The sequence below is a fragment of the Podarcis tiliguerta genome (assembly GCF_965153285.1).
Source record: "Podarcis tiliguerta genome assembly, chromosome: 4".
NCBI lineage: Eukaryota > Metazoa > Chordata > Lepidosauria > Squamata > Lacertidae > Podarcis > Podarcis tiliguerta.
The window spans coordinates 57,010,085-57,028,503 of NC_139537.1; the positions used below are offsets into that span (position 1 = coordinate 57,010,085).

General features: G+C 41.0%; 2 protein-coding genes across 5 annotated transcripts in view; both read left to right on the plus strand.

Moving 5' to 3' along the window:
* The window catches only part of LOC310676845 (uncharacterized protein), a gene marked incomplete at its 3' end in the record, with an annotated part of 3,259 nt that extends 982 nt beyond the window's left edge, over positions 1–2,277 (plus strand). Inside the window, exon 2 of the mRNA XM_083439023.1 lies at positions 2,176–2,277. Within this exon, the coding sequence (XP_083295149.1) occupies positions 2,176–2,277 (102 nt within the window). The remainder of the gene's footprint in view (positions 1–2,175) is intronic.
* The window catches only part of RPGR (retinitis pigmentosa GTPase regulator), a 34,864-nt gene extending 17,510 nt beyond the window's left edge, over positions 1–17,354 (plus strand). For 3 of the 4 annotated variants that reach the window (XM_083439131.1, XM_083439133.1, XM_083439132.1), the window contains exons 14-18: positions 6,839–7,090; positions 7,831–8,037; positions 9,412–9,451; positions 14,485–14,582; positions 16,841–17,354. In XM_083439131.1, coding sequence (XP_083295257.1) covers positions 6,839–7,090; positions 7,831–8,037; positions 9,412–9,451; positions 14,485–14,582; positions 16,841–17,059 — 816 coding nt within the window. In that variant the 3' untranslated portion in view covers positions 17,060–17,354. Of the gene's footprint in view, positions 1–6,838; positions 7,091–7,830; positions 8,038–9,411; positions 9,452–10,757; positions 10,915–14,484; positions 14,583–16,840 lie in introns of those variants that run through there. The other variant, XM_083439134.1, reaches the window with a different exon arrangement.
* The last annotated feature ends 1,065 nt before the right edge of the window (positions 17,355–18,419 follow it).

Here is an 18,419-nt window from a genome sequence, read left to right on the forward strand (position 1 = left end):
TGATTTATTGTTGCTATGCAAGCATATTTATTTGGGACATTTTATTTGGATGTATACTTAGTTGCATATATGAAAAATGGGAGGAAGGATTGGAGACCCCCAAACCTTGCTGCTGTCGTGGACAGCTTCAACATCCATACTGGGTCTCCTTGCAGCTCAGGATTTCATCTGAATAATAATTTGATAATAATTTATTATTTATATGCTGCCCACCTGACTGGGTTGCCCCAGCCACTCTGGGAGGCTTCCAGCAAAGTATAAAACCACAGTAAAACATCATGCGCTCAGTAATAACTATCATCCTATCTCAAATAACTAGTACCACACATCTAACAAGAGATGACATTGACTTGTGTAAATCAGCACTTACTATATTTTTCCGCCTATAAGACGCCCCCATGTATAAGACCCCCCCCCCCATTTCTGAGGACTCAATTTTAAGAAAATGAGGGGAGACGGCCCGAAGTTGTTGAGCTCCCCCCACGCAGCTGCGGGCAGCTGTTTCCTGCTCACAGTGGCATCGGGGGAAGTTGCACTCCCACCAGCCAGCTGGCTGGCGGCGCACAGCTCCCCCCCTCCCCCATGCAGCTGTGGGCAGGAAACACTCCCTAGATCATTTCGCACTCACTGCAGCAGCGGGGGAAGTTGCGCTCCCGCCAAGCAGCTGGCTGGCAGGTGCGCTGCTTCTCCCCCCCCCCCCCATGTCAGTATCCATGTATTGGACGACCCCAGTTTTTTGACACGGTTTTTGAGCCTCGTCTAATAAACAGAAAAATATGGTACTTGCATATTGTGATTATTACAGAGAGGAGGAAGTACTAAGACCTGGATCATTTGTGTTTAGTTAGGAGGAAGAGATTTAAAATTATGTCCATTCAGTTTCAGCGTTAGACACATTAGTAGACATTTTGCTGAGGTTTCTTTTGTACAACTTTACAACTTTATTTGTACATCTCCCCCCCCCCCCTCCAAAAAAAAAGTTTTGGTCCTTATTTTGTTTAAGTGGATTAGATAAATACACAAATAAAATCTGTGTCAAAATTTAATCACGTCCTTGCAGTAGTAAACTAGTGCCTATGATTCTGTTCTCAACTGCCTTGTCCTTACATAGTCATAATCCCATACACCTCGGGAGTCGAACAGAAACTGTTCTGGAAGTCTGTTCAACTTCCAAAACATTTGACTTCCAAAGTGTGGCTTCTGATAGGCTGCGGGAAGCTCCTGCAGCCCATCAGAAGCCACAGAAGCCCCATCAGACGTTCAGCTTCCAAAAGAACATTAGAAAACCGGAACACTCACTTCCGGTTTTCGATCTTTTGGAAGCCGAAATGAACGAGTTCTGGTGCGTCCGAGAACCAAGGTACGACTGTACTAATAGTACATAATGATTTGGTGACATCATCACAGACTTCTGCAGTGTTTACAAAGGCTGCAGCTTCTGTGCAACTCACATAATCATAGAATTGTGGAGTTGGAAGGGATGCTAAGGATCATCTAGTCTAACCTCCTGCAGTGCAGGAATCCTGCCCACAGCCATCCCCGTGTGGGCTTCAACCACCAGTCTTCTGGTTGAGAGCAAGATGCACTTAAATGAAAGTTAATGTTAGTACTGATTTTGTTGATCCGGGACTCCATAGTCTACAAAGAGAGATTGAGCAAAAGGCTGAGTTGTCGTCATCCCCAACCATATTTTTCTCCAGAAACCTCCTTTTCTCTCTCAAACACTCTTTGCCTCTTTTGATTGAATTCTTATTTCTGAATTCATTGGCAAAGTGTCAAAATAGAGCAACATGAAAAGAATGGAAGGTAAAGTATATTATTAATTAAAATGTTTAGTAAACAAGCCTGAAGGAAAAAGTAGACATTTTCCATTCCACTTGGCAACATCCTGACTGTGGAGGAGAACCAAATGTGTTACTGGTATTCTGAAGAAGAGGCTGTGATTTGTTTATTTAAGTCTTAAGTGTTTGTAAGCACAGTGGAGTTCAGTATCGTAATATATCTGGCTAACTGACGTTGATTGGGCTCATATTCAGAATTAAAGTGATTGTAACTTCCCTCTTCAATGTTTCAGTCGTTGTAGGGGTGTGGTGAAAACAACATGGTTTTATCTGGAAAAGATGCTGTATTGGAAGATGCTAAAGTATAATTAATTCTTCTTCCCTTGTATATTAGAAATGGAAAGAGAAAGTAAAATGTACAGAAGCTCATAAACAAACTGCACGAGCTTGTAAACAATCTGAAAATAGATACTGTAGTTGCAAGATCAATATCTAGCTCTCTTGGCTTTCATTCTGTTTTTACTGTAGAAAAGAAGTCAGTTCCTATAGACATGTTTCATATTCCAGAATTGGGACTTAGCAGTAGGACCACTGTGATCATGCATGTGAGTGTGCATGTAGGGGAAACAGGGATTGCCTATGATGCAATGGGTCAGTGCGTCTGGCTGTTAACCAGAAGGTTGGTGACTCATGCACAAACTTCTGTGGACGGGATTCCTGCATTGAAGGGGGTTGGACTAGATGACCCTCAGAGTCCCTTCCAGTGCTATGATTCTGATAATTTCTTTTTGGGAGAAATTAAATTAAACATCACGAGCTGAAAAAGCAGCTTGGGTTTCTATAGAGACAACTTCTGAAAATACAACTTTCAGAAAACACATGGGGTCATGTAGATGGTTTTTAATCTCTTATTTATCACAAGTCTACAGTGCCTCTTAACACAAATGTTTCCAAGGTGGCTTACATACAATATGGAGCAATTCAAAAGTAAAAGCATAACTTTAGTTGAATGGTTCACATGTGCACCTTTGGATCTTTAAAGAATAAGGGGCAAGAATAAGGAGATAAAACTTCTGTTGAAGGATGAACATACTGAATTCCTTGACGCATATCTGCTGAATCTGGTTTAAGTGGCTACTCTGGCAAAATACAGAGAGACTGTGATCTTAATCTGAATTGCATAAAAGGGTCAGAGATCCTATTCCATGATTTTAAACAGGATAAATAGGCAAAATCTTACTTTTCTCAAAGAATAGCAACTGGGACAAAATGTGTCCATAATTCCTTTTAAAAGCTGCATTTATATTTATAGCAGGCTATTTTAGGGAACAAACATGTCTAGTTTGCTTTCTGGTCTTACTTACCGCTGAGTATAAATCTTAAGTATAAATCTTCCTGGATTGAAAACTTGAGCTACTTTCTATTTTCATCAGGAATGTTAAACTGCTATGGATTCTAGGCAGCATTCCTCTGCCTCGCCTTCCAAAATTCAGACAGTTAAAGTAAATGGATCTTCTGGTTTGTTTTTTAACACAGCAGATTGTAATTCTTTGGCAAATATGTCTTTCATAGAATCATAGAATTGTAGAGTTGGAAGGGACCCCAAGGGTCATCTAGTCCAGCCCCCTGCAATGCAGGAATTTCATCTGCATGATCGTTTACGTTATGAACAGATGTAGAGCATCTAATTCACTTGCTACTGATTGCCTTGAACACCATTTGGTGAAAAGGTAGGATATAAATTTAACCGATAAACAAAACCATCGAAATTCTTGAGCTCCTTCTGGCTGCGCTCATTCTGTTGCGGGAGGGGGACCCTCAAAGGCACCAGCTGCCTTTGGCAGCAGCAGAAGCATCTTTGGCCCCTCCCTGTCAGCCGTGGATTTCAAGGAAGAAGACAGAAAATGCAGGTGTTTTTTCTGCCCCAAACTGCAGACGAGGCACACTTAGCAGGGTTTTATGAATAACCGCCACCCCTGGGGGAGGAGGCCCACCAGCTTTCCCATTGCAGGACTGTGACACCACAGGGCGATCACTGTCTAGCACATCTGGATGGCCACTCTGCCCAGCTCCCACAAGAAAAACAGCAACAAATAAAACGTGATCCCCTCCCCGGAAAAAACGAAAAACGGCCAGGCTTGCTGCGGCTGCTTCACCGCTCCCCCCCCCCCGCCTCCTCCCTCTCCCTGCCCCCCACCCCCGGCCAAGGGAAGTGACCTCTTGTCACTTCCACTGCCGCCAGGGCGCAGCCTTCTTCAGAAAAATTAAAAGCAAAAACAAACCCTGAAAAAATGGGGGCGGGGCAGAAAACTGAAGGGGCGGGGGGAAACGGGTTGCCATACATCCCGTAAATTTCTGGCATCTCTTAAAATTCAACACACACACACACACACGCACGCACCAATGCTATTTTAGGCATCCGATTTCCATACATGTCCAGAATTTTCCAGACGTATGGCAAGCCTATGGTTGGCCAAAGGGAATTGCTGTGAATAGAACAGCAAGCAAAGATCTGGCCTCATTGGAATGTGGGAAGTTGCTTATATCAAGTCAGACCATTAGTCCATATAGCTCAGTATTGTCTATGCAGTGTTAGCAGTTGCTCTCCAAGGTTTCGGACTTCTCAGTGGACTGAACCTGGGACCTTCTGCATGCAAAGCAGCAGGTGCTCTGCGACTGAGATCCTGCCCTTCATCTGTGATTTATCTCTTGCACATGGGTGTCCTCTTATCTCCACCCTGACCATAGTTTCTTTGGCATCAAGGAAATTTTGATATCTCAAGAACACCACTGAAGAGCTAATAAATGCTTTCTCTAGCTGGTTTGTGTGGCTATCTTCATTCTTTCAGCCCCACGTTAGCATGTTACCTCCTGCCACTGCTTGTTTATGCCCTTTAATCTCTCAGAACATAAAAGGGAGGCAGAACTTTGCCAAATTCAAGATTTCCTCAGTGTGAGGGACACTTGGGATTGGTAAATAAAATTGACTGCATTTTTAAAGCCATCTTTGCCTTACATGTGTTACACTTGACCCCAGTTGTAACCAATCCCATAGCCTTCCTTTGTCACAACTTTCCTACTCTTCCCATGCAGCATCACGAAGGGGAGGAGAGCTGGCTTTGCTTTCTCCTGGCTAAATGGAACCTGAGCAAACTAGTTTAGTAATAAATATTTCAGGGGCATGGGTCCGTGGAGAAGACATAGAGATCCCATAAAACAGTGGAAATGGGAGAGGGAAATGTTTAGAAGAAGTGCTGGGTTTTTTTTAGCAACTTCAGGTGTATGAGGTGGACATAAAGAGGAGATCTCTGCTTTCCAGGAACTGGCACACCAGAAGGTAATTTAGCATCTCTAGACTAAGGGCTTGTTCACATTTGAGCTTTATTTAATTGTTAATCTACTTTTTCCACATTCAATTTGACTGGAGTAGTCCACACCCACACATACTTGAATTTGTATATGGGGAGCAAATTTCCATTCATACCAATAGGCATTTCCTTTTGTATTTGTCTGTGCCTTCAAATTTGTTGGTTCTGTTGCACCAACTGAGTACTGATAAGGCATGCACACAGATAGTTGCAAGCACACCTTGTTGTGTTTTCTTTAAAAATCCCTGCTTGTTCTAAAGCGCATAACCAGTTCTAAATTTGCCTCTGCAGTTTTCTGGTTTTGTGCAGATATGAGGGATAACAAAATAATAATTCCTTAGGGAGTGCACGGGAAATAGTTGTGAGCACAGCAGGAAAAGTAATGAAAGCATTGAAGAAGTAATGGGCATGGAAAGGTGAGTAGCAGAAAATGACAATGGATCCACCCCCAAAAGAACATCAAAACAAATAATCTGTGTCCCCAAGTGGAGCCTGATTTCCCCACTTTATCAGATTATCCCCAGTAAACCCAAATTTATAAAGGAGAAGCTTCTAGATTGGGGTTTGATGTCATTGTCATGTTGACTACACATATTAAATGTGAATGGAAATGCTCTAGTGTGGACATGCCCACAGTGTGTGCTAGAAATTTCTGTATGTATTTCCTGTTTTATGTATTTTTTCCATGTCCTTTCCCTATCTTGTATAAAACATGATATGGTTGCTTAGCATTGGGTGTGACTGTATTTTAAAATACATTGACTTCTGACTCCTGATTCACAATCACAGCATCCCTTTGGAACAGGTTTTCTTTATACATCAGGTATGTCAAACAAACTGTGTCTATTCCGTAGGTAACTATGATTGACAATGAAAAATATTCATATCAATTTTAGTGTATTAGCTAAATACTGGAGAGTTCAAAAATTGCAATTAGAGGTAGTTATCTAAAATACCCAACATAAAAGCATTGCCCATGTTCCTTGAAAATAATTACCATGGCAACATACAATTGCTTGGATAAAAATTAACTCTGCACATGCAAACTGAGCCATCTCATTAGAATAGTATATTAGCTTAGCAAAAACCTCAGTTTTATCAAATACAATTCTAGATTTAAATATCAACACACATTTTAGATGAGATATATATTTTAAAGAATATACATTTAATTAAACTTCAGCATGATAACACCAAGCATACAAACAAGTGTTACAAAGAATGAGTGTCCTTATTTCATAAAGGGTTACACAGTTCTTATATGCAAAAATATAAAGCAAAAAACAAACAAAACGAAAAGCCTTTAACAGGAGAATCCCACCTAATTGATAAATGTGGGACTGGTGGTCCATTTCCATCTCCTTGATGGTTATCATACATGAGATTTTCGAAACATGCTGTAGCATCTGTATTATAGTGTGAGGAAGAATGCATATGAAAATGTTATAGTCTCTATTTTTAATATCATAGGAACATTTATTTCCACTGAGATTCATGGACATTGTGATGTTGCCTCTGCTTTGGACTTCGTTTCATCCAACTTGTTACCACCTACAAAATAGATTATTAATGCAAAGCCTGTTGAGTGCTTTCTTTGCAAGTTTTCATATATCGGTTATATGGGGTTATCAAGCCTTTATTCTGCCAAACCTAAGCTTAAAAAAATACCTGTCTTCAATGACACCATAGGATCAAAAATCATCTGATGAGGAAGAGAGTGATGGTGGTGAGAATCATGACAATGAAGAAGAAGAAAAAGAGGAAGAGGAAGAAAAAGAAGAAGAGGAGGAGGAGGAGGAGGTTGAGGAAATAGAGGAGGAAGAGGTTGAAGAACAAGATACAGGGAAACACGATAATGATCAAGCACCTGAAAATGAGCAACAGAACAGCAAATCATTTGAGAGTGAGAAAAAGAACCAGACAGCTACAGAAACGATAAAGGTAAATCATTTATTCACGTTCAGGGTTAAACTTACTGGGGATATCATGGTTCATCTCCTGTTATCTATCTAAATTGCAGTAGAAACCTTCTGGTCAGCAGCAGTGGGGCTTAATGGAGCATCGTAGCTTCTGTTGCATTCTCAGCACTGCAGCTCACACCAGTCAGGGCAGGGAGGAAAATACCTATACAGTACCAGCTCCTTGCTGGTGCAGTGAAGGCAACCTAGATTAGGATCATTGACATCAGGTGACAACAGCAGGGGTGACTTGGGATACAGCAGATTCTGTGGTGGCCCAGCTCTGCCCTCCTCCACCTGCAGGTGCCCCATTTCAGGGTTTGTTGCTGGGAGCTTCTTCTGGTGCTGTCATTTGAGCAGGCCCTCATCGGCAGAACCAGGCAGGCCTGAGCAGATGGACATCTCCACCTCATTCAAACTCCCTCCCACATGATGGACTGGGGAGTTGGACTTGCATACACATTTTAAATCACATTCGAAACATACTCTCCCTGGCCTAAAGAATAATGGGAGCAGCAATTTACTTCTCCCAGCACTCTTAATAATCCCAGGATACTTTTTTTGGCAGGGGGTGGAGATATGCTTTCAGTGTGCTTTGAAGGTATAGTGTCTATGCAGCTTTGGATTGCTTTAATATTATATAATATTAACCATAAAATTGTTTTGCAGTGTGTATCTCCTACATATGTTCAGAGCCATAAAATGTATTCACTTGTTTCACAGGTTCAAAAATCATCCGACGAGGAAGAGACTAATGATAATGAAGAAGAAGAAGAAGAAGAAGAGGAGGAGGAAGAAATGGACAACAAAAAGGGGCAGGAACCAGTTGCAGTGGAACATAATGATGAGCCATCACCTGAAAATGAGGGACAGAGCAGTAAATCATGTGAGATTGAGGAAACAAATCAGATGGCTACAGAAACTATAAAGGTGAAACAATTTTGTTCACTTTCAGTTTTGTACCTTTCTCAAGATCCCATTATCCACTGTACTGTTAGTCATGTCAAAATTCAGCCACAGATTGTTTCTAATGTGTATTCAAGGTAAGCAGCTGACTTAAACAACAAAGAAACAAATTGAAGAGCTCTATTGTGGATTCCGTGCATTTTTCTGTGCTTGAAGTGCTTGCAGTCTAAAATTCAACATGGCGAAATAAGGAAGAATGGGAGGTAGTATGTTTCAGTTAAGTGGGCTTAGGCTGGGTTACAGACTAAAGTACAATAGGGTATAGGAACCTTGGAAGTTTTGAGGAGGGATTTGAAGGAAGGCAGAGAGATGGCATTAAATCAGTGTTCATGGCAGGCATACAGGATAGCAAAAGAGAAAGGCAAAGTCTTCTGAGAGAGCCAGGAGACCTTTGGACAATGGAAGATGAGGGAACTGGAGGAGTAAAGCTCACAAGTAGGGTTGTATTGGAAATATAATAGGACAGAAATAAGCTGGGGCAAGACTATAAAGCACAGGTGGGGATCAAAGTCAGTGGGCAGGCCTGATACTGCCCTACCTCGCCACCTACCAACCATTTTGATGGAACCTCCCATCCTTCAATCACCTGACGTCTCAATGGTGTAATTTTTTCCTTTGTGGGCACAGCTCAGTCCTTGCCTGCAGAGGACCATCTTTTGCATTGCCATATTGAATTCAAGCCAGTGTTGCAAAGGAATCTTGCAGCAAGTCCCGATACCACTGGATCACTCCATAGCACAGCCAGTCCCACCAGGGCTTGCTGTCACCACAGCTGATTGGCACTAACAGCAAGCCTCATTTAAAAAGGAAAGGCACTTTAAAGCTGTCAGTTGTTTCTTCACATGACATCAGGTGTGGGGTGGATGAGCATGGTTTGGGAAAACAGGCTCACAGACCAAATTGGGACCCATGCAGGGCCTGCTATAGAGTGGACTTTGTAGATAAGGCAAGGAAACTGTGTTTGCATTCCTTTCAGCTTTTTTAAAAAAAAAATCATCATATTCTGCAATATCGGTATTTTTTCAGACACGTTTTTGCTGTTGCAATGAACCCATCTTTCTTTCTTTCTTTCTTTCTTTCTTTCCCCTTCCTTCCTTCCTTCCTCCCTCCCTCCCTCCCTCCCTCCCTCCCTTCTTTCAACTAAATGATGGCTGTTATTTGAAAATAAGGGAGATAGTTTGATTTTCTTTTAAAGAATGTATTGACTTAGGAGATCTTCATCCTCCCTTTCGTCATTCTTGACCCCAGGGTGGGTGTATTCCTTTTTTTAAGTACTCTCAGTTAAGTATTTCTTTTTTAACCACTTTTTAAAACAATATTATATATTTGTATTTTTAGAAAGCAGAGGCATGTACAGAAGAAGACCCATCTAAGCAAGGTAGGAACAAATGTGCCAGTCAACTTTCAATGTTTAACTTTTACCTGTTTGCTTCTAGAAACATTGCATAATGTTGACTTCAAATAAGAGCTGTGTTTTATTTCCTAAGAAGTCATAGCTCTTCAAGCATCAGTAATTGTTTGCACCTTTTCTATCAAGGGCTTATATGCAGGCTAATTGTCTGCTCTTGTTCTTAGGAGAAAGTGGTTGCAGTCTTAAGCTCACTTAATAAGAATTAAGTTCCATTGGACTTGGTGGGATTGGCTTCTGAATAAACATGCATAGGGTTGCACTGTGTGTCCATTCTGATAAAGAGTCAGCAGTTAACTAAATTATCAGTTGTGTTGGCCTTCTGAAAATCTTTGTCATAATCTAGTTTAGTTTAGTTTTTTAAAAAGTAATAATCTAGGCATCTAAATAGAATCTAAAAATGTGCTTTTTGTTCAGCAGCATTAAGTTCTTTGTATATAAATCAATCCATGGGATTGCTCACTAAATACAACCCAGTTTTAGTTACAAGTTAGCACACTAATTTAACTACCAGCATCATGTCGTAATTGACACCAAGTATTTTCAACAAAAAGGGACGCGGGTGGCGCTAAAGGGACGCGGGTGGCGCTGTGGGTAAAAGCCTCAGCGCCTAGCGCTTGCCGATCGAAAGGTCGGCGGTTCGAATCCCCGCGGCGGGGTGCGCTCCCGTCGTTCGGTCCCAGCGCCTGCCAACCTAGCAGTTCGAAAGCACTCCCGGGTGCAAGTAGATAAATAGGGACCGCTTACTAGCGGGAAGGTAAACGGCGTTTCCGTGTGCGGCTCTGGCTCGCCAGAGCAGCGATGTCACGCTGGCCACGTGACCCGGAAGTGTCTCCGGACAGCGCTGGCCCCCGGCCTCTTGAGTGAGATGGGCGCACAACCCTAGAGTCTGTCAAGACTGGCCCGTATGGGCAGGGGTACCTTTGCCTTTACCTTTTTATTTTCAACACATTTTGGGACACAAGAAGATAAGAATCCTGGCCACTGAAGATACTATCTGTCCTCCTGATTCTAATGTAGACATGATACAGGTTGGCAGATTGACAGGCAAGAACAGTTACCTGGGTTAAACCATTGTGGGAACCCTCACTCACCCTGCTTTCTACTTCAAGTGTATTTGGCTGGCTGGAGTGTGCCCTTGAACTCTCATAATGCCTCGTGCTTGGAGGGTAGAGAGGGGTGTGTGAGTTTGTGGGTGTAGAAACTAGCGTACGGTAGATTCTTACACAAGAACACCTTCTTTCATTCATCTGGTGCAATATTTTATCCTTTCTAGAATTCACTGCATAGACAGTTGCTAGGAGGGAGTGGTGCTGATTGCTTCCAGACTATTTTACATGTATGTCTTCCCTGCTTTGCATTAATTGATGTAATTCTCTCTGTGTTGACTGACAGTTCTGTGGGTCAATAAACAAGATCCTTTGTTTTAATGAGCCATTTGCTTTAGCTCGTCTTCCTTTCACGTACCTGCCCAAATGATAAATTGATATCATGGATGAATTAAGGATAGCCCTTGCTGGGTGGAATTGTCAGATTTGTTTTTTCCTAGGTGGTCACTAATATAGTCTTAATTTTACAGTTTACTTCAGAAGGGTTATGTGCCCCTTTTTCCTTGCCACGCTGTCATTGTGGTTTGTGTCAGCTAGAAAAAGAACTGAACCCTGCCAGTTTTAAAAGGAGAGACAAAACATTGTTAATGCCAATTTGTATTAACTGCATAGAGTTCTAAGCCTTTTTCAGGAAACTTTCAGCAAATACAGCAAGCTGTCTTAGATCTTGTTTCAGCCTGCATTGTTGTAATTTTTCAAATGGAAAAAAGCAGGATACTAGAAGTTTCCTTGCAATTGTTTTACCTATTTCTAAGTATGAAAAAAATGTATTGCTATCTGCTTTTCATCGTGCAAGTAAAAACAAAGATTCAAATAAATTTATAATTCCTGAGGGTGGGGAGAAAAAAGAGAATCCTTGAGTTTTCATTCCAGCTAACTTTCAGGAACTTCTTGTCAAATATTTTTTAGTGCATTTGTCTCTGGTTGAATACCAAATAAGCACCAAACACCAAATAATACATTAAAGTCCTGATCCTGCATGAACTGCTGAGTTTTATAGTTCCCATACAGGCTGAAACTTTAAGATCTGAGCTGCATAACAATAGGGCTTGTTTTTTAGAGATCCTTTAAGTGTCAGTTTGCAGAGCCAACTTAACTACAATTGTCTCTTAAGTGGTACACAAGAAATAAAATATGGGAAAGATAAACAATTGGTTAAACCTATAAAACCAGATGTCAATTAAATGCTTGTTATAATAATAAAAAAGGTCTTCTGTAGTCCCTGGAAGTTCAACAAGTGATCAGATCACAAGTAGAAGGGAATTCCACAGAACTGAGCCCACTACTCATCATCCTGGAAAAAGGTGACTAGTGAGGGACTGCAGGATTCTAGCCTGGTCCCATTGTTGTTAAACGACTGTATAAATGACTTTCCTGAAGGTATTGAGGGGATGCTTACCAAATTTGCAGATGACACAAGACTGGGAGGGTTGGCCAATGCCGCAGAAGATTCAAGAAGACCTTAACAGATTGGGCCCAAACTAACAAAATGAATTCAGATAAGGAGAAATGTATGGTTCTACACTTAGTCAGGAAGAACCATCTGCACCAATATAAGATGGGGGACATCTGGCTTGCCAATAGTACAATACATGCGAAAAAGGATCCAGGGGTCTTGGTAGACCATAAGCAGCAGCAAAAATATCTAATGCTATTCTAGGCTGCATCTACTCAAATATAGTGTCCAGATCAAGGGAAGTCATAGTACCACTCTATTCCGCCTTGGTCAGACCACACCTGGAGTACTGTGTCCAGTTCTGGGTGCCGCAATTTAAGAAGACTATTGACAAGCTGGAATGTATGTAGAGCAGAGTAATCAAAATGTTCAAGTATCTGGAAACCAAGCCTTATGAAGCATGAATGAGGGAGTCTGGTATGTTTGGCGTTGTAAAGAGGAGATTGATAGGAGGTATCATGTTGTTGTTGTTTGATTGTTTAGTCGTGTCCGACTCTTCGTGACCCCATGGACCAGAGCACGCCAGGCACTCCTGTCTTCCACTGCCTCCTGCAGTTTGGTCAAACTCATGCTGGTAGCTTCGACAACACTGTCCAACCATCTCATCCTCTCTCATCCCCTTCTCCTTGTGCCCTCAATCTTTCCCAACATCAGGGTCTTTTCCAGGGAGTCTTCTCTTGTCATGAGGTGGCCAAAGTATTGGAGCCTCAGCTTCACGATCTGTCCTTCCAGTGAGCACTCAGGGCTGATTTCCTTAAGAATTGTTAGGTTTGATCTTCTTGCAGCCCATGGGACTCTCAAGAGTCTCCTCCAACGCCATAATTCAAAAGCATCAATTCTTCGGTGATCAGCCTTCTTTATGGATGTATCTTCAATTATCTAAAGGACTGTCACGTGGAAGATGGAGCAAGCTTGTTTTCTCATTTGTTTGTTTGTTTGTTTTGTATACCACTCTCATTTGTAGATCTCAGGGCGGTTCACAACATAGAAATACAATATAAGAACAGAAAATACATAATAAAAACAAGAATAAAAAACCCCCACAAGCCAATAAACTCCCCTTCTACAAGAAAGGGGATTCTGACTAAACGTCAGGAAGACCTTTCTGACAGTAAGAGCTGTTCTACAGTGGACAGACTCCCACAAGAGGCTGTGGACTCCAATTCTTTTGAGGTTTTTAAGCAAAGGTTTTATGGCCACCATTCATGTATGCTTTAGTTGAGATTATGGCACTGCTGGGGGTTGGACTAGTTGACCCTCAAGGTTCCTTCCAATTCTACAATTCTATGTTTCGTATGGGAAAAAATAATCTACTGCAATCAGGGCTAAAATTGTCTTGGGGGGCAAAACCTCCTCAGTCTCTGGTGATCTGAATGTCTGTTTTCTGTCCATGTTCACAGTCTTCCCAATATCAACCTGCCTACCTTGTCACGAATAAGTCAGGCCCACCCTGTGATATACATGAAAGGAAGTAAATAGCTTCAGACCTAACAATCCCACCTCAATAAACTACAGCTTAATAAACTGCAGCTGAGTGTCATGTCCACCCACTCCCGGTTTTCTCTCCCCTCTCACACCAGTTTTGGTGTGTTTTATTTTTGGTTATAAGATCTATGATATGGAACTGGGAGGAGCTGCAATATATTGAATTAGACCATTCATCTGTCACACTCACTGTTGTCTACATTGATTGGGGTTTCCAACAGGATTTCCCCAGCTCTTTCTGGAGATGCCGTGGAATGAACCTGGGATCTGTTGTGTCTTTATTCTATTTATAGACTGCCCTTTGTCTAAAACCACAGGGTGGTTTTATAGCACACTAAAACAAAACAATATACTTAAGCTAATTAAACCACAATACATCAAAGCAAGCCATGGAGCAGCCATTACAACAAACTCAGCCCCCAGGAACACAGCAATGGAAGATCCAATGGCCTGGGTGAATAATGAAGTGTGTGTTCTGCCACTGTGCTATGGTAACTCAGTTGTGCATCAAAAGAGAGAGGGAGGATTATTCTGCTATGTGGAGATACTCTTAGCAGCACAGAACATTCCTCTGTTCCAATGCAGCTCAGATATCTTAGGGAACCTTATGGGATGGGTCATGTTTGTTGTTTTCTTGCTTTGATGGAGAATAACCTGCCTTCTGTTGCCTGTAAGATTTTTAGACAAAACAATTTACATGCCCACCAACATTATACTCATTCTTCTGTTATAAGTGTCTGGATCCCAATGAGAACAACAACTAAGAATAGATATGACTTAAATAAAAATAAAATTCTTAAGGTTTTGCTGTCTAGTTTTAGCTTTACTGATTAATATCCCATTAATTGCCTCCATGTTTAAGATGAATGGCTCATGACTTTAAGGTTGTGTTGGCTGAATTAGTCGGAAGTGGGACTTTGAAAATGGCAGCTAATTTGTTGGGTTATTTTCAGAGTGTGAAACTGCAGTAGCTTGCATCACAAACAATTCTTCAGGACCAATCGCAGACAGTGACGAGGACAAGACAAAACTACCGCAGAAGGCAAAAAGGGTAAAAAAAGATTTTTTTTGCATGTCATCCTGGATAACTTGACCCCCAACAGAAGGAAAGTGTTATTATTAAACCTGACAAGCACCTGAAACCATGTTTAGAACTTTCTGTCCTATTCATTGAGCCTTAAAGGTACCCCTGGCCGGTAGGTCCAGTCCCGGATCCAGTCCCGGATTCTGGGGTTGCACGCTCATCTCGCTCTATAAGCCAAGGGAGCCGGCGTTTGTTCGCAGACAGCTTCCGGGTCATGTGGCCAGCATGACTAAGCTGCTTCTGGTGAACCAGAGCAGCGCACGGAAACGCCGTTTACCGTCTTCCCGGAGCGGTACCTATTTATCTATTTGCACTTTGACGTGCTTTCGAACTGCTATGTTGGCAGGAGCAGGGACCGAGCAACGAGAGCTCACCCCGTCACGGGGATTCAAACTGCTGACCTGATCGGCAAGCCCTAGGCTGTGTGGTTTAGACCACAGCACCACCTGCATTGGGCCTTATTCCCAAGTAAATGAGTATAGGTTTGCAACCTCAATGTATACTTTTACTAATCGTTGTACACAGTGCAGTAGGGTGTGCAATCTGCAGGATGCTTGGTGAACAAATAGTGAAGATGGGGAAGGATCAGTAATGGCTCTGGACAGATGCATTTGGGGTACAGATATTAAAATAGGGTTTCAATGGAAACAAATCAACATCTTCCCAAGAAATACCAAAGTACTTTTTCTCAAGGTTATCATGGTTTTTCACCCTCTTGAATGTGCCTGGGCATTCCGAAACCTAGCAAAATGTAAAACAAGACAGTTTTCTTCTAAACTAATATTTTCTAAAGGGTGGGAGAGGCAGCCTTATTTTGACTACAGTGACAAATAAACATATAAAATCATTTATGCCCATTAAACTCTTGTTTTTAAACAAGGCAGCATGGCTTTTTTGTGTCTCTGCGTACTTTATCGATTTCTGATACATGGCAATTATGGATAATCTTAATGGCAGTCAAGCTTCTGGTTGGGTTACTTATGCATAACCCAGTGCTATTTCCAAGTGTGTATGTTTAGAATAGGGATATTGGTTTGCAGTCTTTCTGGGAACGAAGACTGTGGCTTCTGTGTTCAGTGCCTAGCAGTACGTTGCTACTAAATATCAAACCACAGTAGTCTAATCTGGAATGTTTCTATACATTGTGCTAATTGTTCTTTTTTTGAGCAGTGTATATAACCTGTTGATTATATAAAGTTGCTAGCCTTTTTTTTTTTTTTTTACTAAATTCTCTTAACGAAGAACCAATTCAGCATGCAGAAATAGCATGTGGCAGAACACTCTATGTAACTTCAGACTGCAGGTGGAGGGTTTTGGAATGCTCTTTAAAAAAAAAAGATGGCACATTGAAAAATCATGTCAAGAACCAAGGTTTGAGCATAGTCTCAGATGTGCTAATTTGTTATGTGTGGAGCAAGGGAGGTTAATGAAGGAACATCGAAAAGATGTATTCATGATCCTGTAGTCAAAATTAGTACTTATGGGAAAATCTGCACCATATTTGCATACCTTAATAAGTTGAAAGTATTGTCTAGCTTGTTTGCATGATCTGTGAATTGTCAAGACGCTTTGCCCTTGTATGAAACTTTAGATGACTCAAATCCAAGTTTCTTCCAAGTATGTGTTCTCAGGATGGGAGTTAATCACTGTTTCTCCCTTGGAAAACGATGGGTGCAGCTTATTTAGATAAGATAAATTTGCAACCAAGAGTACTACAGACTGAATTAGTTGTTCAGTCTGAAAGCAGCAAATGTTTCTGTTGACATATCCCCATTTGTTTTTGAGCATAATCTTTTGCAGTCTACTTGGATGTTGTAAACAAACATCTGTTATCAATTATCATAAGTTGCATAATGCTTTGTTGTTTGTGTTACAATAATTCATTAGGAATGTTTCTTCTTCATCCTGCTTCTATTGGCAGTAGTCCTAGCACAGTTAACTAGTTTAAGATTGCAGTACTGTGTTATGCTTTCTGCAAGACTTACTTGGAAGTAAGCCTTCTTAACTCAGTGGAACTTAAATTCTGAAAAAAACATTGATCAAGATGCAGATATTTGAGACAAACTTGCAAACATCTCTCTAGATATAAACATTTTGTTTCATATTATAAAAAGTTGTGCATGCAGACTCCTTTTTCTGCCTTAAAAGAATTGTCAAACATACTCAATGGTTTTCAAAATAGTTAATAATTGCATGTGGGTTTTGTTTTTCTATGTGTGTTTTAGTTTTCTTTTTTTAAGCGAAAGACTTCAAAGCAGAAGAATGCACACAGCTGTGATGAAAACAAACTTGAAAATCTTCCTCACAGTGAGCAGGAAACTGGCAATCAAGGAGACTTACCTAAAGAGAAGAGTAAAGATGAAAATCAGAACCATGCTGAAGAAAATCAAAAGGAGGCACCACATCAGGCCAAAAAGACGTCCTCTACCTGTGTAATACTTTGATGCTTAAATTTATAAAGCTTGCATAAATGTGGTGTCATAACTGGCAGCTTGCAAGCAGATACTGCAATTTATACTTGAAAATGATAATGGCAGATATATAATGATCATATTGATGGATTTTTTTGTAAAATTAGCATGTTTCAACTGATTTGCATTGATTTTGGACCAACTTCCTAGTATTTATTTGTATTAATATTTTTAGTTACTGCAACAAAGATGAGTATCACAGTCCTACTGAAATGTTGTGGCCTTAACTCTGTGTTTTAATAAAATATATATATTTTTGTACTTCAAAGGTTGGGTTGAGGTATTTTATTGGGTTTTTTTTTATAAACAAATTTATCATTTGAATCTACAAGTATAAATTCACATTGCAGTTGATTCAGGAAGATAGCCAGAAGAATACTTGTTAAGCTACTTATTCTTTGAGATGAACATGTTAAAAACTGTAAATAGTTTAGGACCGGGATACTTGAAGAACTACTGCCTGTTCCTAGAAGTTATCAGGAGATGCCCTGTTTTGTGTTAATCAGGTAAAAGCACTGTGGTGGCCTGTCCTGGAAGATTTCTTTGGTCTCTTACCCAATGGAAATCAGTGTCAAGCTGATTTTTTTGTTTGTTCTAGTTGGATGTTTGCTGAATCTGCAGGAGGTTTGAATGTCAAATTCTTGGCTCTCCTTTTTCTCCTGGTGATCTGAATATGCATTGTAATATCTGCCAACTTGGTGTTATTTTTATTCATACTTTTGTTTTATATCTGTTTTATCATTGTTTATGGTTTGTGAGCAGCCTTTAGTGCCTCATACAGAGGGAGAAAAGTGTCGTTTTAAAACCAAGTGTTTCCAATAAATAAGAAACAGGCAATTTAGAGAACACTCCGCTCTCAAGAGGCTTACAATCTAAAAGCTAACTGGGGAAATGGAGACAGGGAGAGATGAAGGTCTGCAGATTTCATTACATGTACTTAAAGATCAGTTAATTGGGAATTAGGATCAAGTGGACAAGGCATGCTGAAAAAAATGAGTTTTGAGGAATGGTTTTAAGGAAGATAGGTACTGTATCACGGTTGATGCATTGTCAATGCATGTACATCTCTGCATTTTCTTTCCCGAAAACTCAGCATTTTGCTCCTACAGTGGCTGACCAGATATGTCTGGGAAGCCCACGCGGAGGTCACTTTGCCTGGAACTGGAACTGAGGCAACCTCTGTGTCCCTGTTGAGAAAACCAAACTGGCCTAAAACCTAGCCAGTGCTCTCCTCCGCCCCTGCATCGGAGTAGGAAGAGTTGCTAAAGGCTCCGCTCCCCGTGAGTGGCGGCAGGATACCGCTCTACTTGTGTCGGACTAGTGCTAACGCTGA